The sequence below is a fragment of the Rhinatrema bivittatum genome, chromosome 1 (assembly GCF_901001135.1).
Source record: "Rhinatrema bivittatum chromosome 1, aRhiBiv1.1, whole genome shotgun sequence".
NCBI lineage: Eukaryota > Metazoa > Chordata > Amphibia > Gymnophiona > Rhinatrematidae > Rhinatrema > Rhinatrema bivittatum.
The window spans coordinates 173,252,350-173,271,982 of record NC_042615.1 but is presented as its reverse complement, the minus strand read 5'-3'; the positions used below and the strand labels follow the sequence as shown (position 1 = coordinate 173,271,982).

Genomic DNA, 19,633 nt, shown 5'->3' with positions numbered 1-19,633 from the left:
CTCACCCAAAGATGAGCTTTGTGCAATGTTCTCTCAGCCTAGCTTGATGGACTCTCTACCTGGATAACATCAAGCTTAAGGTCATCAAATCTTCACAAGAGAGCACTGTTCTATTCGTACATCTCACTTTGAATATTAAAGTGGCCCCTAATCTCTACACTAATACCTAAACCTCACCTTGAGTGACTAGGTGGACCTCCTATAGAGAGATTAAATACCAATCTAGTGTGAGGGCATTACAGCTAGGTGCTCTCTCTCTCTCCCCTGATAACTCAAAACAGCATGTGTGAACAGCTTTGCAAAACTGTAGCCCAGCCCACTTGGCCAAAATTTCCTCTTATTTGCATCGCACCAAACGTTATGTGCTTTTGCGTGCGCTAATGGCATTTTTGCATGCGTTAAAGGCATTTTTTGCATGCAAAAACGCCATATAGCACTTTGATAAATGACCCCCATAGTTATTTCCCAGTACCATCCTCAGTAAAATAATGAAGCATAGAATTAATTTAGTTTTTCTGTTAAGGGCTTTGTCTTCCCTGAGTGACCCTTTCATCCTTTGGTCATTTAGGCCTGGATTCACCATTCTACTGCAGAATGGTGAATCCAGTGAAAACAGGGGGCGGGGGGGGGGGGCTGTGAAAGCCAGCAGCCATCGCACCACTGCAGTGCGCTGGCTGCCGGCTTTTGCACCGAATAGCAAAATCATAAAATAACGCGTCTTACATTATCGCCGCCAGTAAAAATATAGAGGAGTCTGCCCCTCACCGCCCTGACTCCTCCCCTCTCCACCCTGACTATGATCCTAGCAAGCTATCACACATGAAAAGGGACTTTTTGCGTGTGATAGTCGCTTATCGCACATGATAAGCAATAGAAAATGACCCCCTTAGTGATTCAACCAACTTCCTCAACAGCTTCTTGCTTTGGATATGCATGAAATAGTTTTTATTTACAAATTCTCTTTTGGTCTGCTTTATTTATGCTTTACATCTAACTTGCCAGTGCGTATGCTCCTATTTTCTTCATTTGAATGAACTTTCCAATTTTTGAAATATATCATTTTGGCTTGAATAGCCTCTTTCACCTCACCATTTAACCAAGCTGGCATTCCTATGGTCTTCTTTCCATCTTTTCTAATGCATGGAATATTTCTAGTGTGGGCTTCCAAGATGTTGTTTTTAAATAGCGTCCATGATTCTTGCAAAACTTCAACCTATGTAGCCACTCCTTTTTTTCTAACAGATTCATTCATCAAATCACGTTAGGGCCTTATCACGGGCATTAGGGCCCTAACTCCCACAACAATGCCATAATTTAGTCAAAACAGAGGAGTCTGGGCAGAGTTTATGAAAATGAGGGGTGTTTAATGTTGCGTGCGATTAGGGTAACATGTTATTTCATGTTTTAACGCAGGAAATAACTGATAGCAGCTAGGTAGAGAGTGCATCAAACTAGGTTGAGAGTATAATATACAAATCTCATCCTGGTGTACCTTTCCTCACTCCAAATCACATCAAATCCTCATTAATGTGTAACGTTGCTCATACCTCTGAATGTGCATGTAAAACTGCACCCCCAAACCCTATGCCACCACTAAAACCTCACCTCAGCTTACTAGTTGACCTTCCTACAGTGGTATAAATAGTTTACTTTTATGAAATACCTGTCTGGGCACTTCTCAGCTTGTAACACACAATGCAGTAAAATAGTGCATGTTGCGGAATCTAAAATATTATCCTACCCATGCCGCTTTTTTTTTATTGCGTGCACTATTCATGCAAACTTTATAGCAAAATGATGAATCTAGGCATACTTTCTTGAATTTAAATGTTACTGCAGTAGTTTTCCTTATTGTTCTCCCTTCAATAATTATAATTAAATTTGAGAATGTTATGATCGCTATGCTAAGCAATCTCACCAGCATTACTTTTGCAGCAGATCCTGCTTCACAGTGAGGATTAGATTTAGAGTAGTCCCCCTTCTTGTCAGTTCCAAGACCAGCTGTTCCATGAAGCAGTCATTTATAATATTGAGAATCTTTATCTCCTAGCACGTTCTGATGTGAAATATACCAAAACAGTATGGGGTAATTGAAATCTCCCATTATTTTTCTGTTTCTTAATACGTTAGCTTTCCTAATTTATATTAGCATTTCACTGCCTGTCTCTTCATCCAGGCCAGGAAGAAGTTTTATACCCCTGCTGCTATACTCTTCCCTACCATGCATGGGATTTCATTTTCTACTCATAGTGATTCCACATTGAATTTTGTTTATTGGACATACTGTATCCTGTTTGACTCTATGCCATTCTTAATACTTTCCATAGCCTGTCTAGCAGTTGAAATGAGTCATTTGGAATCATTTATCTCTGCTCTTTAGCTACACCTGAATTACTTCTGTCTTTATCATAACCTCTTTATTGAGATATTTTAAATTCACCATTATGCTAGTAGACTTTGAAGATTCTTCACTCCAAACCATGTGCTCATGAGTGACTGTCGACTTTCCCCCATGATCTAGTTTAAAACCTGCACTATCTCCTTTTAATGTTAGTATCATCAGACTGGTTCCACTCTGGTTAAGGTGGAGTCTATTCTTTCAGAATAGGCTTCATCTTCCCCAAAGTGCTGCCCTATGTTTTTGTCTTAGTGATTATAAGGATTTTTTTACATAACACAAACAGTGCTTGTGTCCCACTCTGTTTAGAGTATTTTGATGTGGTAATAATTAAGCACTGGCTAGACTAAAATATTGCCTGATTTATTTGTTTTCTTAATAGGTACTGTGTGTGTGTGTGTGTGTATATATATATATATATATATATATATATATATATATATATATATATATATATATATATATAGCACCCCAAGATTTAGCAATATATAGTAAATCTAATCTGTATGATTGGGTATGCATGAGAATGAGTGAATATGTTTTTTTAAAAAAGTTGTGAATAAACAACATTTTGAATGGATAATGCATTGGAAATATTGGATTTTTGATACAATGTTGTATAAATAAAAAATGTAAAAGTGATTTGAAATTGATAGCCTGTGCTTTTACTCCACTCTATAGGGAGTGTTTTTTGGTTCACACACACACACACACATACAAAATAGCAAGGGAGTATAAAGCCTTAAAGTTGTACTCCTTTCTCCCCCATCTGACACTGTATTGACAGCAGGGCACAAAAAGAAAGGTAAGATGTGGACTTCAGGAGTCTATGGTTTCCAGGATTCACTAGCTAGTGAAGCTAGTGAAGACTACCACAGTCATTCAAACTCTAGAAAAGGATACTTATCTGGTGAAGAAGAAAGGGAGCTTTGGTATAGAAAATACTACCACAGGTTTGGGGGCAGCTGCCTACTACTTTCATAAGCCTTGCTCAGATGTGGTCTTCAGACAGCAGACCAAAACCCAGGATCATGGCGATTGTGCCTCCTTCTTCCTGTCCATGAAGGACAGAAGAGGAAGTGGTGTCCCATGGGCTCGCACCAGGTAGAAGAATGATGCCTAATTACCATAGCTAGAATGAGCAGGAGGCAATGGCATAGGACTCATATGAAAGGTGCAGGCTTCAGGAAGTGGTCAGTGTTGGTTAGACCCATGCTGTTGAAGAGAGGAGGGCAGTGCCAGCAGACATGTGGGGTCTGAAGGATCAGGAGCCGTGTTAGCTGGGTCCATGCAGCTGAAGAGAGAAGCAGCAGCATTTTCCCTGCAAATAGGTGAGAAAAGAGACATCCTGACATTGCACAGGCCCAAAGAGGGGGCTAATGCTGCTGAGAGACAGAGAATATGTGAGTGAGTGAACATTGGAAAGTATGCGTGTGTATGAAAGAGCATGTGTGTGGTTAGACCATGTGGGGGAGAAAGAGAAAGTGAACGTGTGTGTGTATGTGAATATGCAAGTGAGTATGTGTAGGTAAGAGACAGCAGAGAATGTTTGTACATCATCCCATCCCACTAATATACAACAATCTCAGGGTGACTGGAAATCAAAAGTTTCCAGGAATGAAGACTACAAATTTTATTAAAATCTTTTTTAGTTTTAATTATTGGGTGTTAATTAATGTCTCTGCTGTTTTGAAATATTTTATTGGTGTTTGATAAATCTTTCTGGAATTCAATGGATCACACAATCCAAAGCAGCATGGTTTTACCAAAGGTAGATCTTGTCAGATGGATCTGATCAATTTCTTTGACTGGGTGACCAGAGAGTGGGATCAGGGGAGATTATTAGATGTAGTGTATTTGGATTTCAGTAAGGCCTTTGACACAGTTCCGCATAGATGACATAAAAAATTGATTTCCCTTGGCATGGGCCCTAGAATGATTGTCTGAATTAGAAACTGGTTGAATGGAAGGCGAGAAAGGATAACAAAAAATGCAGTTCACTTCAAGGAGGTGGACATTAATTTGTGGTGTGCTTCAGGGTTCATCATTGGACTTGTTCATTTCAACATTTTCGTGAGTGACATTGCAGAAAGATTGTTGGGAAATATTTTTCTTTTTGCTGATGATACCAAAATCAGTATAGACAGCTAGGAAGGTACGGAAATATGAGGAGGGATCTAGCAAAGCTCAAGGAATGATCTAGGGTCTGGCAGCTAAGATTTAATGCTAAAAAATGCAGTTATGCATTTAGTATTAAAAAACAAGGGAGAGGTACAGTACTTCTATTTTTATCGCAAATCCCGTTTCGGGCATAATGCACACATAATGGCAGGAAAAACTGTGTAGTTATTTCTTGCAATAAATTGTACATTATGCTATCACACACAACATTAAACCCCCCCTTGTTTTCATAAACTCCACCCAAACTCCTCCCTTTTGACTAATTTTTTTTAATTTGCATACGCATCTCGCAATGTGTTATTTATCACATGCGTTATGGTGTTATCGCGGGTGGATGACTGATCCTGTATGCTGGGTCAGTGATATTAAAGTCATAATAAATAAAATTCTAATCTTGCCTTTTCTTTTAGAGGGCATCTTAAACTGAACTAGGGAAACAAACCTTAAGGAAATGTATTGCAGATCAGGGTAAAACACTGCATGAAATCATGCCACCATCTTGACTCCACCCTCGCCGGCAGTCCCCATTTGTGTGGCTCATTTCATTCTGCTTCTTGATGGAGAAATCAGAGTTGCTTATCAATAATGGAGGTTCTCCATAGACAGCAGGATAAATCAGATCCACATCTCTGCCCTCTGTCCCAGGGAGTTGACTCCTAAATTCTGTATTAGACTGAGGGGACTTGTGAGGTGGTGATTGTGTGGGAATTCCTGCACATGCTCAGACAAACCTAGACATTTGTTCTGAATTCTGAGAGAGTTAATCCATGTTAACCCCATTGGATCAACTTATGAAATCACATAAACCCATCAATTAAAGCATAAGGACTATGGTATAAACCCAATGTGCTGCAATCGTTACCAGTAGGACCTACTTTGTTTATAAAATACAGCATCAATTAGATGCCTAATATTTAATTGACCTTCGTACTAGGCTTCATCGTAGAGTAGTAAAACTTTTTGACTCAGCACTACTGGTAATGATTGCAACCCCATTGGATGACATCATAGATTTGTGTGATTTATTCTGCTATCTATGGAGAATCCCCCTTTAGAGGTAAACAATTGGGCTTTTTTTCAGTACTCTCAGATGATAAATGCTAACATTTCCTAATTTATTATGGTAGCCATATTCTTGTTTAGCCTTTAGTTAGTTGTTAAATATTAGAAAGAATGAGAGTTGTTACTATTCAGTTTTGTCTGGTAGATGCAAATGTGATTGTACATAGATTATGGTATGGAAAAAAACAGTAGATTTTACTTAAGTAGAAAGCAGAGAAATCAATCAGAGGAAGAAGTTAGCAGCAGTATTTTATGGAATGACTAAGTGTGAAAAGGTCACTGCTGCACACCCATGCTTCGATCTGCCCCCTGAATCAATTGAAATGGATTTAATTACTTACTAGCTGAACACATTTTTAGGTGGCTTTGTAGGCTGTGAATTATGAACACATTTCATTAATAAAACCAGTGATAAAAAACATTTTCATGACATTCTAAAAAAAAAAAAAAAAAAGACCGATAGTTCTGTTCAAACTGAAAACATGACTTGCATTCTAAAATGAGCAACATACAATTACAAAACTGCAGCCTAATGCACACCTGTCATAAGCAACATTTTACATCATGGAAATCTTGTATTGAAACAAATATCTATCTCAAAGCCAATAATTTTTTATAACATAGGTAAAGATACATTTAAATGATTTTAGAATTGAATTATTGTGGTTTATTAATGGTAGAATATGGTGGCTGATAATGACAATCTGAAAGTTTCCCCTCCCATTGCAATACTGCTTCCTCCTCCATCCCTGGCTTTTCAGGTGCTTTCCTACTCATCGTCTGGGCTTATCCCATGATGTCTTGAATTTGATTGTGGTTTTGCCTTGGCCACCTCCATTAGGAGCTTGATCTATGCATTCAGCATGCTTTCATTGAAGAAATATTTCATTTTTTTAAACTTTTCACCCCCTTTCAAACTTGTACCATGTTCTAGGACTTTCTTGCCACTAAAAAACACTTGCCTACTGTGCATTTTTTATATATTTGAGGGTTTCTTTCATATCTCTATAATATCTTTTCCCTTCCTCCTCTTTTCTGAGGTGTGCATATTTAGGTCATTAACTCTCTCCTCATATATCTTATAGTACATTGCTTAGATTTCCTTCAAAGTATTCTACCATACATATTACATTTCTTGTATTGCTCACATAAAAAGAGAATCCCTTTGGATTTTGCTTTACCTCTTAGCTTGCCTAAGAAGAAATAGTTGTTTATATTCTTTGTTACATTTCAAATAGTCCTTATGTGGTGCAAAAGCTTTTTATAATTACCATTTTATTTGAATCCTGGTGCTCTTTCAATTAGCTATGGCCTCCTTCATTAATCAATCTCACCTGATGTGTTCATATCCAGAGGACTTCCTGGAATGAACATTTGACTCTAGGAATAGTGAAGCATAACACCTTTGCTCTCTAATTTCAGGTAAAAAAAACCAGAAATTGTCTGATTCCAGAATTCTAGCATAGAGAGAAAAATAAATATAACCAGAAAGAAGAGGGGAGCATGGAGACTAAAAAGGGATTGCTATTCAAAGCTGGTGCAGTGGCTGCTTGGGAAGCTGACGAGCAGGAAATCCTGAGATAATGAGCATGTAATGAAGACCTGCTTGGCTTCATGCTGTAGAATGCATTAACTATCTCATTGCAATATGCATGAGGTTGATTATCTCTTTTTGGGAATGAATGGTAGTTCAGGGAGGTTGATCCGGTACAGAAAATGTAGAGAAACCACATTGGGCATATTCAGTTTGTGACATCAGCATGAAGTAAGGGCAAAAAGCCAAAAATATCTGCCCACACTACAATCTCTACACTAGGGATGTGCTTTTGGCCCATCAGGGGAAATTTCATATTTCCCGCGGTTCAGGCCTTTAAAATTCAAGGAGACCCGAATTTCGTCTTAGTACGCACTAACGGGGTTAGTGCACACTAACCCCGAAAACGAATTTTTCCCAAAAATCGAGAAAAATTCCTTCGGGTTTCGGCCTCCCCAATCCAGGACTAATACACATCCCTACTCTACACTATCTCATGCACTTATTCACCCTAAAAATATAGTTTGGAAAAGTTCCAGCGCTTTATCCACATAAAGGGAAAAATTCTTATTGCCATCAGTAACTTTGGAAGATAAAAAAACCCCATCATGCCCATTGTTTTCATCATTTTAATGAAAAGTTTTCATAGCCTCAAAGATAACACCCTACTCAAATGGCTCAACACATCTTTTTATGACCTTAAGGAAGCATCACTTTGTTTTTCCAAAGCTAGGGTGATCTGACAATTCATATATACTTAAACCAGGGCAAACTAGCAATGTAAAATTAGGGACAGGGTGAACAAAGAGAACTTGGGACTCCTTGAATAGCAACACTCCTGAAAGAGAAAACCAGAAAGTACTGTCATAATGGGCTAACAACACAAATATTCATTACACTTAAAATTCTCATTAACTATGTAATGACAGCACATGCCACACATGGAGTGGAGTGGCAGCCTATTGGTTAGAGCAACAGACTGAGAATCAGGGAATCTCTGCTCCTTGTAGCCTTGGGTAAGTCACGTTACCTTCCATTGCCTCAGGTACAAACATAAATTGTAAGCTTTCTGGGGCGGTGAAATATCTACTGTACCTGAATGTAGCTCACCTTGTACTACTGATGAAAAGGAATGATCTAAATAAACACATTTTTGAACCCCCCATCACTGAAATGTTGGAGCGCTATGCAAGCTCTCTGGGATACAACATTTGTAGCAGCCCTTTCTCCAACTTAAACTATCTTCACGGCTACCTTCTCCAGCAGGGGAAGATACTGATAAATACAAATACATAGTAACACAGTAACATAGTAATATGACAGCAGAAAAAACCAAATGGTCCATCCAGTCTGCCCAGCGAGCTTCCCAAGGTAGTAACTGCCACTCCATGCAGTTAATCCAAGCTTCATGATAATCCATAAAATTTTCAGCTAGCAAATTTTTTTTACTGGGTGATGAACTTCCTTGAAAATTCAGACAGTGCTGCTTAACATGCATTGCTTATGGACTTTGCCATAGAAGCAGTCCTGTACTTTTTCCATTATGCCTGAGTATCAGTACCCTAGAGCGTAGAAGTTGGGGCCTCTTGGTTGTTGTCTGATTCTAATTCCCCTTTTCCACCTGCCATTGAAGTGGGGAGCAATGCTTCAGTTGCATTAAAAGCATCAAAGCTTATTGGTTAAGGGTAGTTGTCTCCTTGCCTTCTACTAAGGGTAGTAACCACTGCACCAGCAAGTAACCCCCTTTCACGCTTTCTTCATTTCCTTTAGGACTAGGCCGTACAAGCAGTTCTATGCATTTTTCTTATGTCTGCAAATCAGTATTGTGTAACATGCAGCACACATGAACATCTTGCTGAGTTTCACTAACACAAGAGCAATGAAGCCTCAGGTATGGTTTAGTGACCCAAAATGCCTTTTCAGCAGGGACCTTCCTGCTAGAGCAATAGGCATGGTTATACCACTCTTCTGAAGCTGAAGAGAAATAGAAGAAGGGATCAGCAGTCAGGCAAGTGGAATTATCCATTATTGCTTTCATGCACAAAAAAAGAAAAAGCGAAATACTAGAAGCTGTGAAAACATTACTAGGAACACTAAAGATGAAGCACTTAATCAGTAGAACATCATCTCCTTGATCGTAAGCACAATGTAGTCACTAGGGATGTGCAGGCAAAAAGTTTTCGTTGCGTATGCGATAGGTATTCGTGGGGGGTCAATTCCGTTTCATGTGGAAGTATGGAGAATTCAATAAATTGTCGATCTGTAAATACGTTACTACTAAATTAACTACAACCCCCCACCCTCCTGACCCCCCCAAGACTTACCAAAACTCCCTGGTGGTCCAGCGGTGGGGTCTGGGAACTCACTCTCACCCTCGGTGCTAGTTTCATCATGGCGCCAATAGCCTTTGTCACAGGGGCTACCGGTGCCATTGGTCAGCCTCTGTCACATGGCCATCGGCGCCATCTTGTGCTCCTACCATGTGACAGGGGCTGACCCTGTGACATAGTATGGGCAAAGTATGGGCAAAGGCTATCGGCACCATTTTGAGTCCTGGCACCGGACGGCAGGTCGCTCCGGGACCCACAAGGACTTTTGGCCAGCTTGGGGGGGCCTCCTGACCCCCACAAGACTTGCCAAAAGTCCAGCGGGGGTCCGGGAGCAACCTCCTTTCACGCCGGCCGTCCGATCCCAATACTCAAAATGGCGCCGATCGCCATCATAGTGAGGGCAAAGGCGATCGGCGCCATTTTGAGACTCAAAATCGCCGTCCCGCCAATATTCAAAATGGCGCCGATTGCCGTCATAGTGAGGGCAAAGGCGATCGGCGCCATTTTGAGTATTGGCGGGACGGCGATTTTGAGTCTCAAAATGGCGCCGATCGCCGGCATAGTGAGGGCAAAGGCGATCGGCGCCATTTTGAGACTCAAAATACCCCACGTATTAAACAGATTTTTGTTTTATTCGGCCTAAATAAAAATTTAAACCCCCCCACCCTCCTGACCCCCCCAAGACTTACCAAAACTCCCTGGTGGTCCAGCGGTGGGGTCCGGGAACTCACTCACACCCTCGGTGCTAGTTTCATCATGGCGCCAATAGCCTTTGTCACAGGGGCTACCGGTGCCATTGGTCAGCCCCTGTCACATGGCCATCAGCGCCATCTTGTGTTCCTACCATGTGACAGGGGCTGACCAATGGCACCGGTAGCCCCTGTTACATAGTATGGGCAAAGGCTATCGGCGCCATTTTGAGTCCTGGCGTTGGACGGCAGGTCGCTCCGGGACCCCCGTTGGACCCACAGGGACTTTTGGCCAGCTTGGGGGGGCCTCCTGACCCCCACAAGACTTGCCAAAAGTCCAGCGGGGTTCTGTGAGCGACCTCCTTTCACGCCAGCCGTCCGATCCCAATACTCAAAATGTCGCCGATCGCCTTTGCCCTCACTATGATGGCGATCGGCGCCATTTTGAGTATTGGGATCGGACGGCTGGCGTGAAAGGAGGTCGCTCCCGGATCCCCGCTGGACTTTTGGCAAGTCTTGTGGGGGTCAGGAGGCCCCCCCCAAGCTGGCCAAAAGTCCCTGTGGGTCCAACGGGGGTCCCGGAGCGACCTGCCGTCCAACGCCAGGACTCAAAATGGCGCCGCTAGCCTTTGCCCATACTATGTCACAGGGGCTACCGGTGCCATTGGTCAGCCCCTGTCACATGGTAGGAGCACAAGATGGCGCTGATGGCCATGTGACAGGGGCTGACCAATAGCACCGGTAGCCCCTGTGACAAAGGCTATTGGCGCCATGATGAAACTAGCATTTTTATTTAGGCCGAATAAAACAAAAATCTGTTTAATACGTGGGGAGTCACGATGCGTTTCGCCTCCCCACGTATTTAACAGATAGCAAAAAATAAGTTGCGGATTACAAATACGTGGAAAACGGATGCACACCTCTAGTAGTCACCATGTAGCCTTAAGTACATAGAAAACATGGGAGGAACCGTGAACCTTGACGTTCCCATCTGTCATCAGAATGTGATAGTCACAGTGGACCTAAATGTTTAGATTGCGGTAATGTTTACAGTTTTGATAGATGTCTTTATGGCTTTTGAGAAAGCAAACCCACATGATAACAATCAATAGCCCTAGTGACATCTGGGAAATAAATAGTATCAAAGAAGCCCCTTTATAGCTCACCTCACCTGTTCAGTACAGGGATATTTGGTATAGTTAGACATGAAAACATGCATGGCCTCCAGAAAATAAATGGCACATTTTGAGACAGGGGACTGACTGATGTTTCCTGATACCCTCTGCAATGAGCCAGTAGCCAAATAATGCAGAACAGTCATCACTTTCATTTCAACCGACTCGCTGTGAGATTGGCCTCTGCTGTACATCCACACAGCTTCTCACTGATCTAGGAAATGAGAGCTGTGGTTAGCCTGGCACCCTTGGTCAGTTAGCCTGGAGCAAAATATTTTGCTACAGAAGAAATCTCTTGCAAAGCATGTAAAAGAGAAGATGCATTCTTAGATTCAATGAGGTGTGATACAAATGAATATCCCTGTTATCAAGTGGAAAGGAAAGCACCAACCCCTTTCAACCCCTTCTATAAGAGCTAAAGTCAATTGTGAGAAATGAGCACAAAATTTGTTTCCATTGTGCTAAGTGACCTCCCTGTTCTTCCAGCTGATACTCTCAGGCTAATACTTTCATAGGTGCTCTGACGATCACAATACTGTCTCTTTAAAAGTGACAAGAAATTCTGAAGCAGGACATTTTCCAGTTCTTTCCTGATATTTTTTTTCTGTTCTTTTCCAATGGAATAGGAAAGAATGAAAAGATGTAGTGTAGTGCATGCCAGCTTCCAAGATTTTCTTTAGGAGGAAAAGAAAATTAAAATTCAGTAAGCATCACAGCATTATTTGTTGTTCTCTGCTTGCACAGCAATATTAGTGCATTGGAGACAAGAACAACTGCACAGTGCAAAAATGGTCCAACAGTGCAATCAGATTAATGGATACAGAAAAAGTTACCTATAGAACACAAATGGACTCTAGGGATTTTAATAAACTATGGTGTGTGCTAGGTGAGGTTATATTTGCCTAGTACATATTTGCATGGTGAACAGAAACAGAGGATGGGAGTACTTGTTTTTAGGGATGTGCACTCATTTAGGATGAATTAGGCAATTTCAACGACTGTTCACTTTCAAGTCTCTTAGACCTTATCTCCGCAAGTCACCTCGGCCCAGTGTGCACAACAACGCATGGGGTGGAAAGCCACAGCACTCAGACGAGTCGCCTCCTTCTCTTCAAAGGGGTAACAATGGCTCAGGATGGATGATGGTGGCAGACATAGAAGAAGGCAGACCTAGAGGGCTGTTAACTTTCCCCTTTTCACGAGCTCACCTATACATATTCAATAGCCTCATGAATTGTCAGGTGAATGTATAATTAAGGCATTTAATTAGCAGATTCCTGCTCTATTTTGGAAGTCCTTTGTTCTCTCTAGAGTTCAACAAGCGGTAAATTCTGACAAATAACAGTTTCAGAGGTCTGATAGAGTTCTGATAAACTCTGATCCTGGATAGACACTCGGACCATAAAAAGAGACTCCAACTCCCATCTGTGATGATGTTTCTTTAGGACACATTTTTGGTGTCAGCTTGGCTAGTAAGGCTCATAAATCTTTCTGCTTGTCACGTACAGATATGAAAATGTGTTCTCATGTCTGCATCTGGCTGAACATAGCCAAATGCCAAAAACCATTTTCCTCTGCATTTAGCTGTGCACAGCCCCAATAGGCCAATTCCCATTTTTACTGATGTCAGAGGATCCATCTTAGTTGCTTGTTCCCTCCCATAAATAAAGAATCGACCAGACTCCAGTTCTCCCTTACTATACATTTTGAGAAGAAATAAAGTTCATCTTCCCCTGGGCCTGAATGCCCTGCCTCCTGACCCAGTCCATGGAAGAAAGACTCTCATTGGCCCTAATTCCTCTCCTCCCAACCATGGCAGAAGTCCCCTCTGGGTCTTGATCCCTCTTCTTTCCTCCCAACCATAGTGAAGGCTCCTGTTTGGGTTGAGGAGTCCCCTACACCTTCTTCTCTATCCAATCTAATAAAATGGCCCCCATGGAGGGTGAGGAATAACTGTTCCTACTCCAGAATGTAGAATTATCATTCTGGATGAGTCCCCACTCTTCACCTGCAGGAAAGAATGGAAAGCCTCTTACCCACTCTGTCACCATTATTCTTGTAAAATTGTATCAGCACATAGTCTAGAAATATAGGAGGGTGGTCAGGAGGAGGGGAGTTTGGGTATGACCTAGAAAAGACCTCTTTATCAGATTATGGAGGCGGTAGAGTGATGGCTGTTCATTGGATAGGACCTTTTATTAGATTGGGAGGGTATGTGCTTGGCAGTTACCAGTGAGCCTTTACCATAGATGGAGAGGTAGGAGGAGGGTCTAAGTGACCAGAATAAGAGAGGTTTGGTTTTTTTTTGTTAAAGTTTTGCTGTAGGAGTTGGATGGGACAGGAAATCAGAGACTGGAGCCCTATGTTAAATGTTGGCCTGACAACTCTTCTGGCATGCTAACATCTAACACCTCTGGGGTGATGCAAAATTTACCAGTTCAAGTACCTCCATAAATTAAGCAGGAGTTAGGGAATAGTTCATGACTTCATTATCATCCTACCTGCATAATTTATCCAGCTAACTCAGCTGCTCCCAATTACACCCGTAAATTATCTGGCTAAATTTTAACAAGATAAGTTATCCTGTCATAATTTAGCTAGATTATTGCCCAAATATTAATTTAGCTAGATAACTTATGAGTTATCTTGCTAAATGGTTCTGAATATGGACCTCTTAGTGATTTTAGTGTACCTACTAAGTGACTGCATGCTTTTGTGACTTATCCCCAAAATGTTGTACATAGTATATCTGAACTAAAAGTAGAAATCTTGTAGCAGTACAAACCTTCATTGTTTTGCAAACAGAAAAGAGCTTATATACCAGACGGTGGCTTTTAGTTATATGTAGGCAAAGAATCCTTGTTCACATTGTAATTCTTGAAGTTATGATTGAATATCTGTGATCTGAGGAAACAAGCACAGATTTTAGTAGATGTCAGGGGAGGGGAGGGAAGTGTGTGGGAATATGTTTTGCCTACTTTTAACAAATTCAAGTAGATTTGTCAACTTAAAAATCAAACAGCAGCACATTATACAGAATAATAAATAATTATCTCAGTTTCCTACCTTTGGAGAAAAGAACAAGAATAATTCTAGGTTTCCTGTGATAAATCATGGAATTTTCTAGTTGTATTCTCTGCATACTGTGTGGAACCATCAGGGCATGGTGGTTTTGAAAACTGATAGAATGACACATGTCATTACTTCTGTTATCCATCGCTGGGGTAGAGCACTGCAGGAGCCTCAATTTCAGTATCTGTAAATTAAACACAAAACAAAACAATAGCAACCAAGATAAGTAGGAAACTGAGATAAGTTAAGCTAGAGATAAGTAGGAAACTGAGTTAAGTTCAGCTATGTAACTGTGATTAAACAGTTCTAATTTCTAGGGCATGATACATAATTTAAAATTGTAGGAGGAATCATCTAACCTGATGAATAAATATGTATGGATTTAATACAACTTCATAAATCAGTCTATTTGATAAAAAACTAAAAAGTTAGCTTTTTTTAAGACAGTAAAAATGCCTGTCAGGTTCATCTGCACATTGATAGCAGTACTGTCCTGGCTCACTGATCTTTCAGTCTCAAAATACATTATTGCACAGTGTGCAAGGAAATCTAAGGAAAAAATATTGTAACAGAGAATAATAAATTTAGGATCTTGGAGAAGAAAATAAAGGCAGTTAATATGTTTTTTTAGTTGTAAGTTGTCTCAAAATTGTTTTTATTAGGCAAGTTATATGTTTGTTAAATAAATAAATTCCTTAAAAATATAAACATATATTCAAATAATAATTAATGCATTGACTAAAACTAAACTATTAATCAAATGAATGTAATACATATGCATGGTTCATTGTAATGCAAAAATCAAAGTTATGTTATTAATTACACATGCAACGTTTAGCATCAAAAGGTCAGGAACATGACTATATATCATACAGCACATTACATCCACAAATACCTTTCATCCAGCAAATATTGTATTACACACAGAACATCTTCCTACAATGTAGATCATTTATAGACTGTAGGTGTTTTTCTACATGCTTACTCATTACTGCATATAATATTCATATTAAGCATTTCATACATTAATATAGTTTCTTTTCCTGGGTTAAGAGAATCAAAAGAAAAGGGTTTACATTTTATGAATATTTGATTTGGCATTATTGTTAACATTTTTCCTAATGATTTAATAACAAAAGACTTTTAAATTAAAGTTCTACTCTTGGAAAACCTTTTCTCTTCTCTGAATATTTGGCTTTTCTTAAGTCATCAAAGAAAGAGTTCTTCATTTTATATCTTACAACTGTGCTTTCTTTTGTGATTTCAGATTCAAGGCCTCTGCCAGATGTAGCTCTTACAGGGAAATGTACCAGAGAATGTGATGAGTATGGCCACTCAGATTCCTGCTGGATGCCAGTTCGTACATCACCTGAAAGGAAGCAGAAGAGCCAGCCAAAACTCTCCACTTTCATGCCTGTAGATGAACGAGGAAGCCAAGAGAAACTGGCCAACGGAGAAGCCTCCCTCATGGGTGACCGCAATAGAAACCTCCTTAATAAAAAGTTGACCTCATCCTATGAGACCTTCAGTGCAGCTACTTATAGCAAAAATGAGGAAGCCAACACAGAGGATATTCCCCTTACCCAGACAGGGGAATACAAGCCATCTCCCGTCAATACTTTAACTAGAAGAGAAGTTTATCTGTAGGCTCTCTGAAGTAACAGAAGGGTTCTTTTTAAAGCAGGAAAAGAGGCAAAACTTTAAAATCAAAAACACTGTAACTCAGAAAAGTAAATGAGGGGGCCACCAAAGAGACAAAAGCTTTGCCTGCCACTTCTGCCTCCATGTCAGGCATTTAATTATTCTGTCTGCCTGGCTGTATCATTCAATGTAGAAACCATTGTCATTAATTGCATGTCTAACTCCTTTTGCTGATTCCCCCCCCCCCCCCCCCCAAAAAAAAAATGATGTTTGCAAGTTTCTTTCATGGTAGCAAGCCTGATTAAAAGAACACAGCACACTGTTATCCCTATGCAGAAGCATGATATAAGCCACTTTGGTTTTATCCACTTGTCATCTGGCTTATCATCAAGGTATTGCTGATTCCCATGAGGGATGATCCTTTCAGATTAAAATAACAAGAAAAATGCATAGAAAACCTAAGAAATAAAAATGATCAAATCTAATAAGCATTTTTTGAAGCTCACTGTTTTATTATTCTAATCTGAGGTTGATAGCAGCCAAAAAATAGCCTGTCAGGCCAAAATCCATAATGTGACATATCTCCAAGCAAAATCCTGAGCTGTAATGTTTTTTTTTCTATCACCTTATCACTAAAGGGGCATATATTGACATAAAAAAAAACAAGAGAAGAATGTTTTACCATCATAATAATGGCCAACAGCTAACACTTCAGTAAAACTGACATTAGCGTCTGCTTGTGATGATTATAGTTACTAAAGGTCAAAGATCAAACAGTAGACAAAGCAAACATTCCTTATTTGGCCTGCGACAAGAACCGCAGTCCACCTATAAATGCATGTATTCCTCTACTCACACATTCTTTCTCGGCATATGCTAAATTATTTTCATTGCAGCATAATCCGTAGCCCAAATGACATGCTTGTACTCCTGTTTTCCAATGGACTTTATTAAATGCCCAAGGGAACATTGGATGATGAGATAGATTTTGTATAAGAAATTCTGTAGTTCCAGAGAATATTTTTTGAAAAGATTCTAATTTAAAAAATTAATGTTGATGGGACCCCAAAAATGTTTGTTTTATTGGGGTTCTGATAAAAAAAAATTGTTGTGATATAATAATGAGAATTCAGTACAAATACAATGCAATGACGTCTTTTCAAAATGCCAGCCTACTGTATGTAAGTAATGTGTGCTAGCCATTTGGCATGAGTGATGTAGATTAGCAGTTGTTCCCATCAAAGGTATTGTATGATGTAGGTTTTCTTAAAACACAAGTGCATTAATACTGAGTCTGTGCAATACAAGATAATAACAAGACAAATATTTAAGATGAGGACAGATGGTCTGATATACTTAAAGCAAGTGATTATGATGCTTACACAGTAGTTCCAGTCAAGTTAAGAGATACCCAAACAGATTATCCTAGCAAAGAGCTTTGGGCTGTGACATTTCTCCAAGTGCACTATGAACATCTTAAAGAGAATAGGAAATGTACATTTTTTGTGCAGTCAGTAAAAAGATACAATATATGTGTACAGAACTTGAGCTAGCTACTGTGCTGATGAGAGTGTATTATGACTGAAAACTGGACTTGCACATTAGGATGGAACTGACAATCGGTCAACACAGTAGGGACAGCTTAAGAAGAGAGCAAACATTCAAATCTCTGGATGTTTAACCTGGCATTAAAGCATGGCTAGCTGACTCTAGTAAATTTTAGGCAAAAATGTAGCTTTGGATAGTTTCTTGCATTGGAGAATTACATAGGATAGACTATTAAGCACTGCAGCCTAGAATATAGGCTGATAATACGGTTCTTCTACATTTTTTACCTTTTCAGTAGGGTGCCCCTTTTAACATTACATTATCCTCTTAAGATTTCATTTTGGTGTTTGACTATGGTAATTTTGGTGAGTGGGCACATATGAGAAATAAAATCCATAATAATTGAACCTATATTTAATTATTCTTTAACTGATAGACTGAACTCTAGTACTTTAGGAGACCGCGGACAGCAATACTGCATTGTATAATCTGTAAGTACTTGTTAAGAAAAATGTTTCTAAAGATGCTGTCTGTGTGTAATGTATACACCTATTTTTCTTGCACGTTTCAACAGAATACACAATCGCGTAACAATGGAAAGAAAAGGTTCTTTTTTTTAATGGTAATATTTCTTTAAATGATACAATGGAAAACAATCTGGTAGCTTATTTTAAGATAGGTTTACAATCCTATTGTCTACAAAAGTGATACGGGTCACACAGCACCATCAGATTAAGTGGATCAGCATTCATTCACCAACTTATGCACCACCTAAAAGTCAGTCAAACTATCAAATCATTTCTCTGTGCATCTCCTTTAAACTAAAATGGATATGAGCGAATACAAATTCAGTGTAAGTAGTCAGAGTGATATTAGTAGGACAACAATAGCCATCACATGTTAATTATTATATTGACTTGGCATGACACAGAAATATATTTTGTGTTTGTAATTTTTTTTCTATTGAAGTAGGTTCAGTCTGGTGCCACTCTATGTATACAGAGTGTTTTAAAAAAAAATAAAAAGTAAAAAAAAAATAAAAGAATATGAAATCAAAAAGAGTGAATGCAAAATATGCAACTGTGCCTTTTATACCTGATATTATGGTAAAATGCTGGTTGGGTTTGGACACTGAAGGGTACTGGGTTACTCCCAACTTTTTTGAACCTGTATATTTATCTGTGTTTATTTTGCGACAAATTATAAATAATGTACAAAAGAAAAAATGCCTTCTGCTAAACTCAGATAATGGACCAGTCTTAAATATCTTACATTATTAAAATAATATTGTGAATTAGATACAGGCTGTTTTTTTTTTCTAGTTCTACTGTCTGGAAGGCAAAATATATATTATAACACTCTTATATAGTTATTTAGTAAGGTGTCATAAGTCCATTTTGACAGGTATTTGATTATATACTTTCTTTAGTTGCTGTTAGTTACTGTTCCATTTTGTTGTATATGTCATATATTTTCTTTTCCTTATAAAGGAAATCCAAACAGTGCATGCATTTTACATTAGGACACATTTATAGATTGATGCATAACTGCTTTATATATATATATATATGTATAAATAAATATATATTCATTAGAAAAGTCTGTAATTTCAGTCTTACAATCTAAAGCTCATTCTAAACTGCCACATATACTGTATATATTCATTATGGTTTCTGACTGGCCTGCTGCCTGAGTTTCAGAAAACACGATGGGATTTATTTTTATTTGGGGGAAGGACTAATGTGGAGTCGAAAATGATTTGCTGAAAGGCTACCCTAGAATTATTTTGTCCTGGGGGGGGGGGGGGATGGGGGGGGGGAAGAGGTGGTGGGGGGAGGGGAGGGTGTTAAATGACACAAAGCTGCCATAAATTATACGGGCACTGCTGAAAGAATCTTGAAACATCTTACATGGTGAAGTGATAAATAATAAAACCTCTAGCAAGGGAGGGAAAGGACTGCATGAGAGGTCAGAGAAAGACCAGTATCTGACCTGTAATGCTG

At 39.4% G+C, this 19,633-nt stretch overlaps 1 protein-coding gene across 2 annotated transcripts in view; it reads left to right on the top strand.

The window, feature by feature from the left end:
* PCDH7 (protocadherin 7) overlaps positions 1-19,420 on the top strand; it is a 1,075,646-nt gene extending 1,056,226 nt beyond the window's left edge. For both annotated transcript variants that reach the window (XM_029589703.1, XM_029589693.1), the window contains exon 4: positions 15,709-19,420. In XM_029589703.1, the coding sequence (XP_029445563.1) occupies positions 15,709-16,088 (380 nt within the window). In that variant the 3' untranslated portion in view covers positions 16,089-19,420. The remainder of the gene's footprint in view (positions 1-15,708) is intronic.
* The last annotated feature ends 213 nt before the right edge of the window (positions 19,421-19,633 follow it).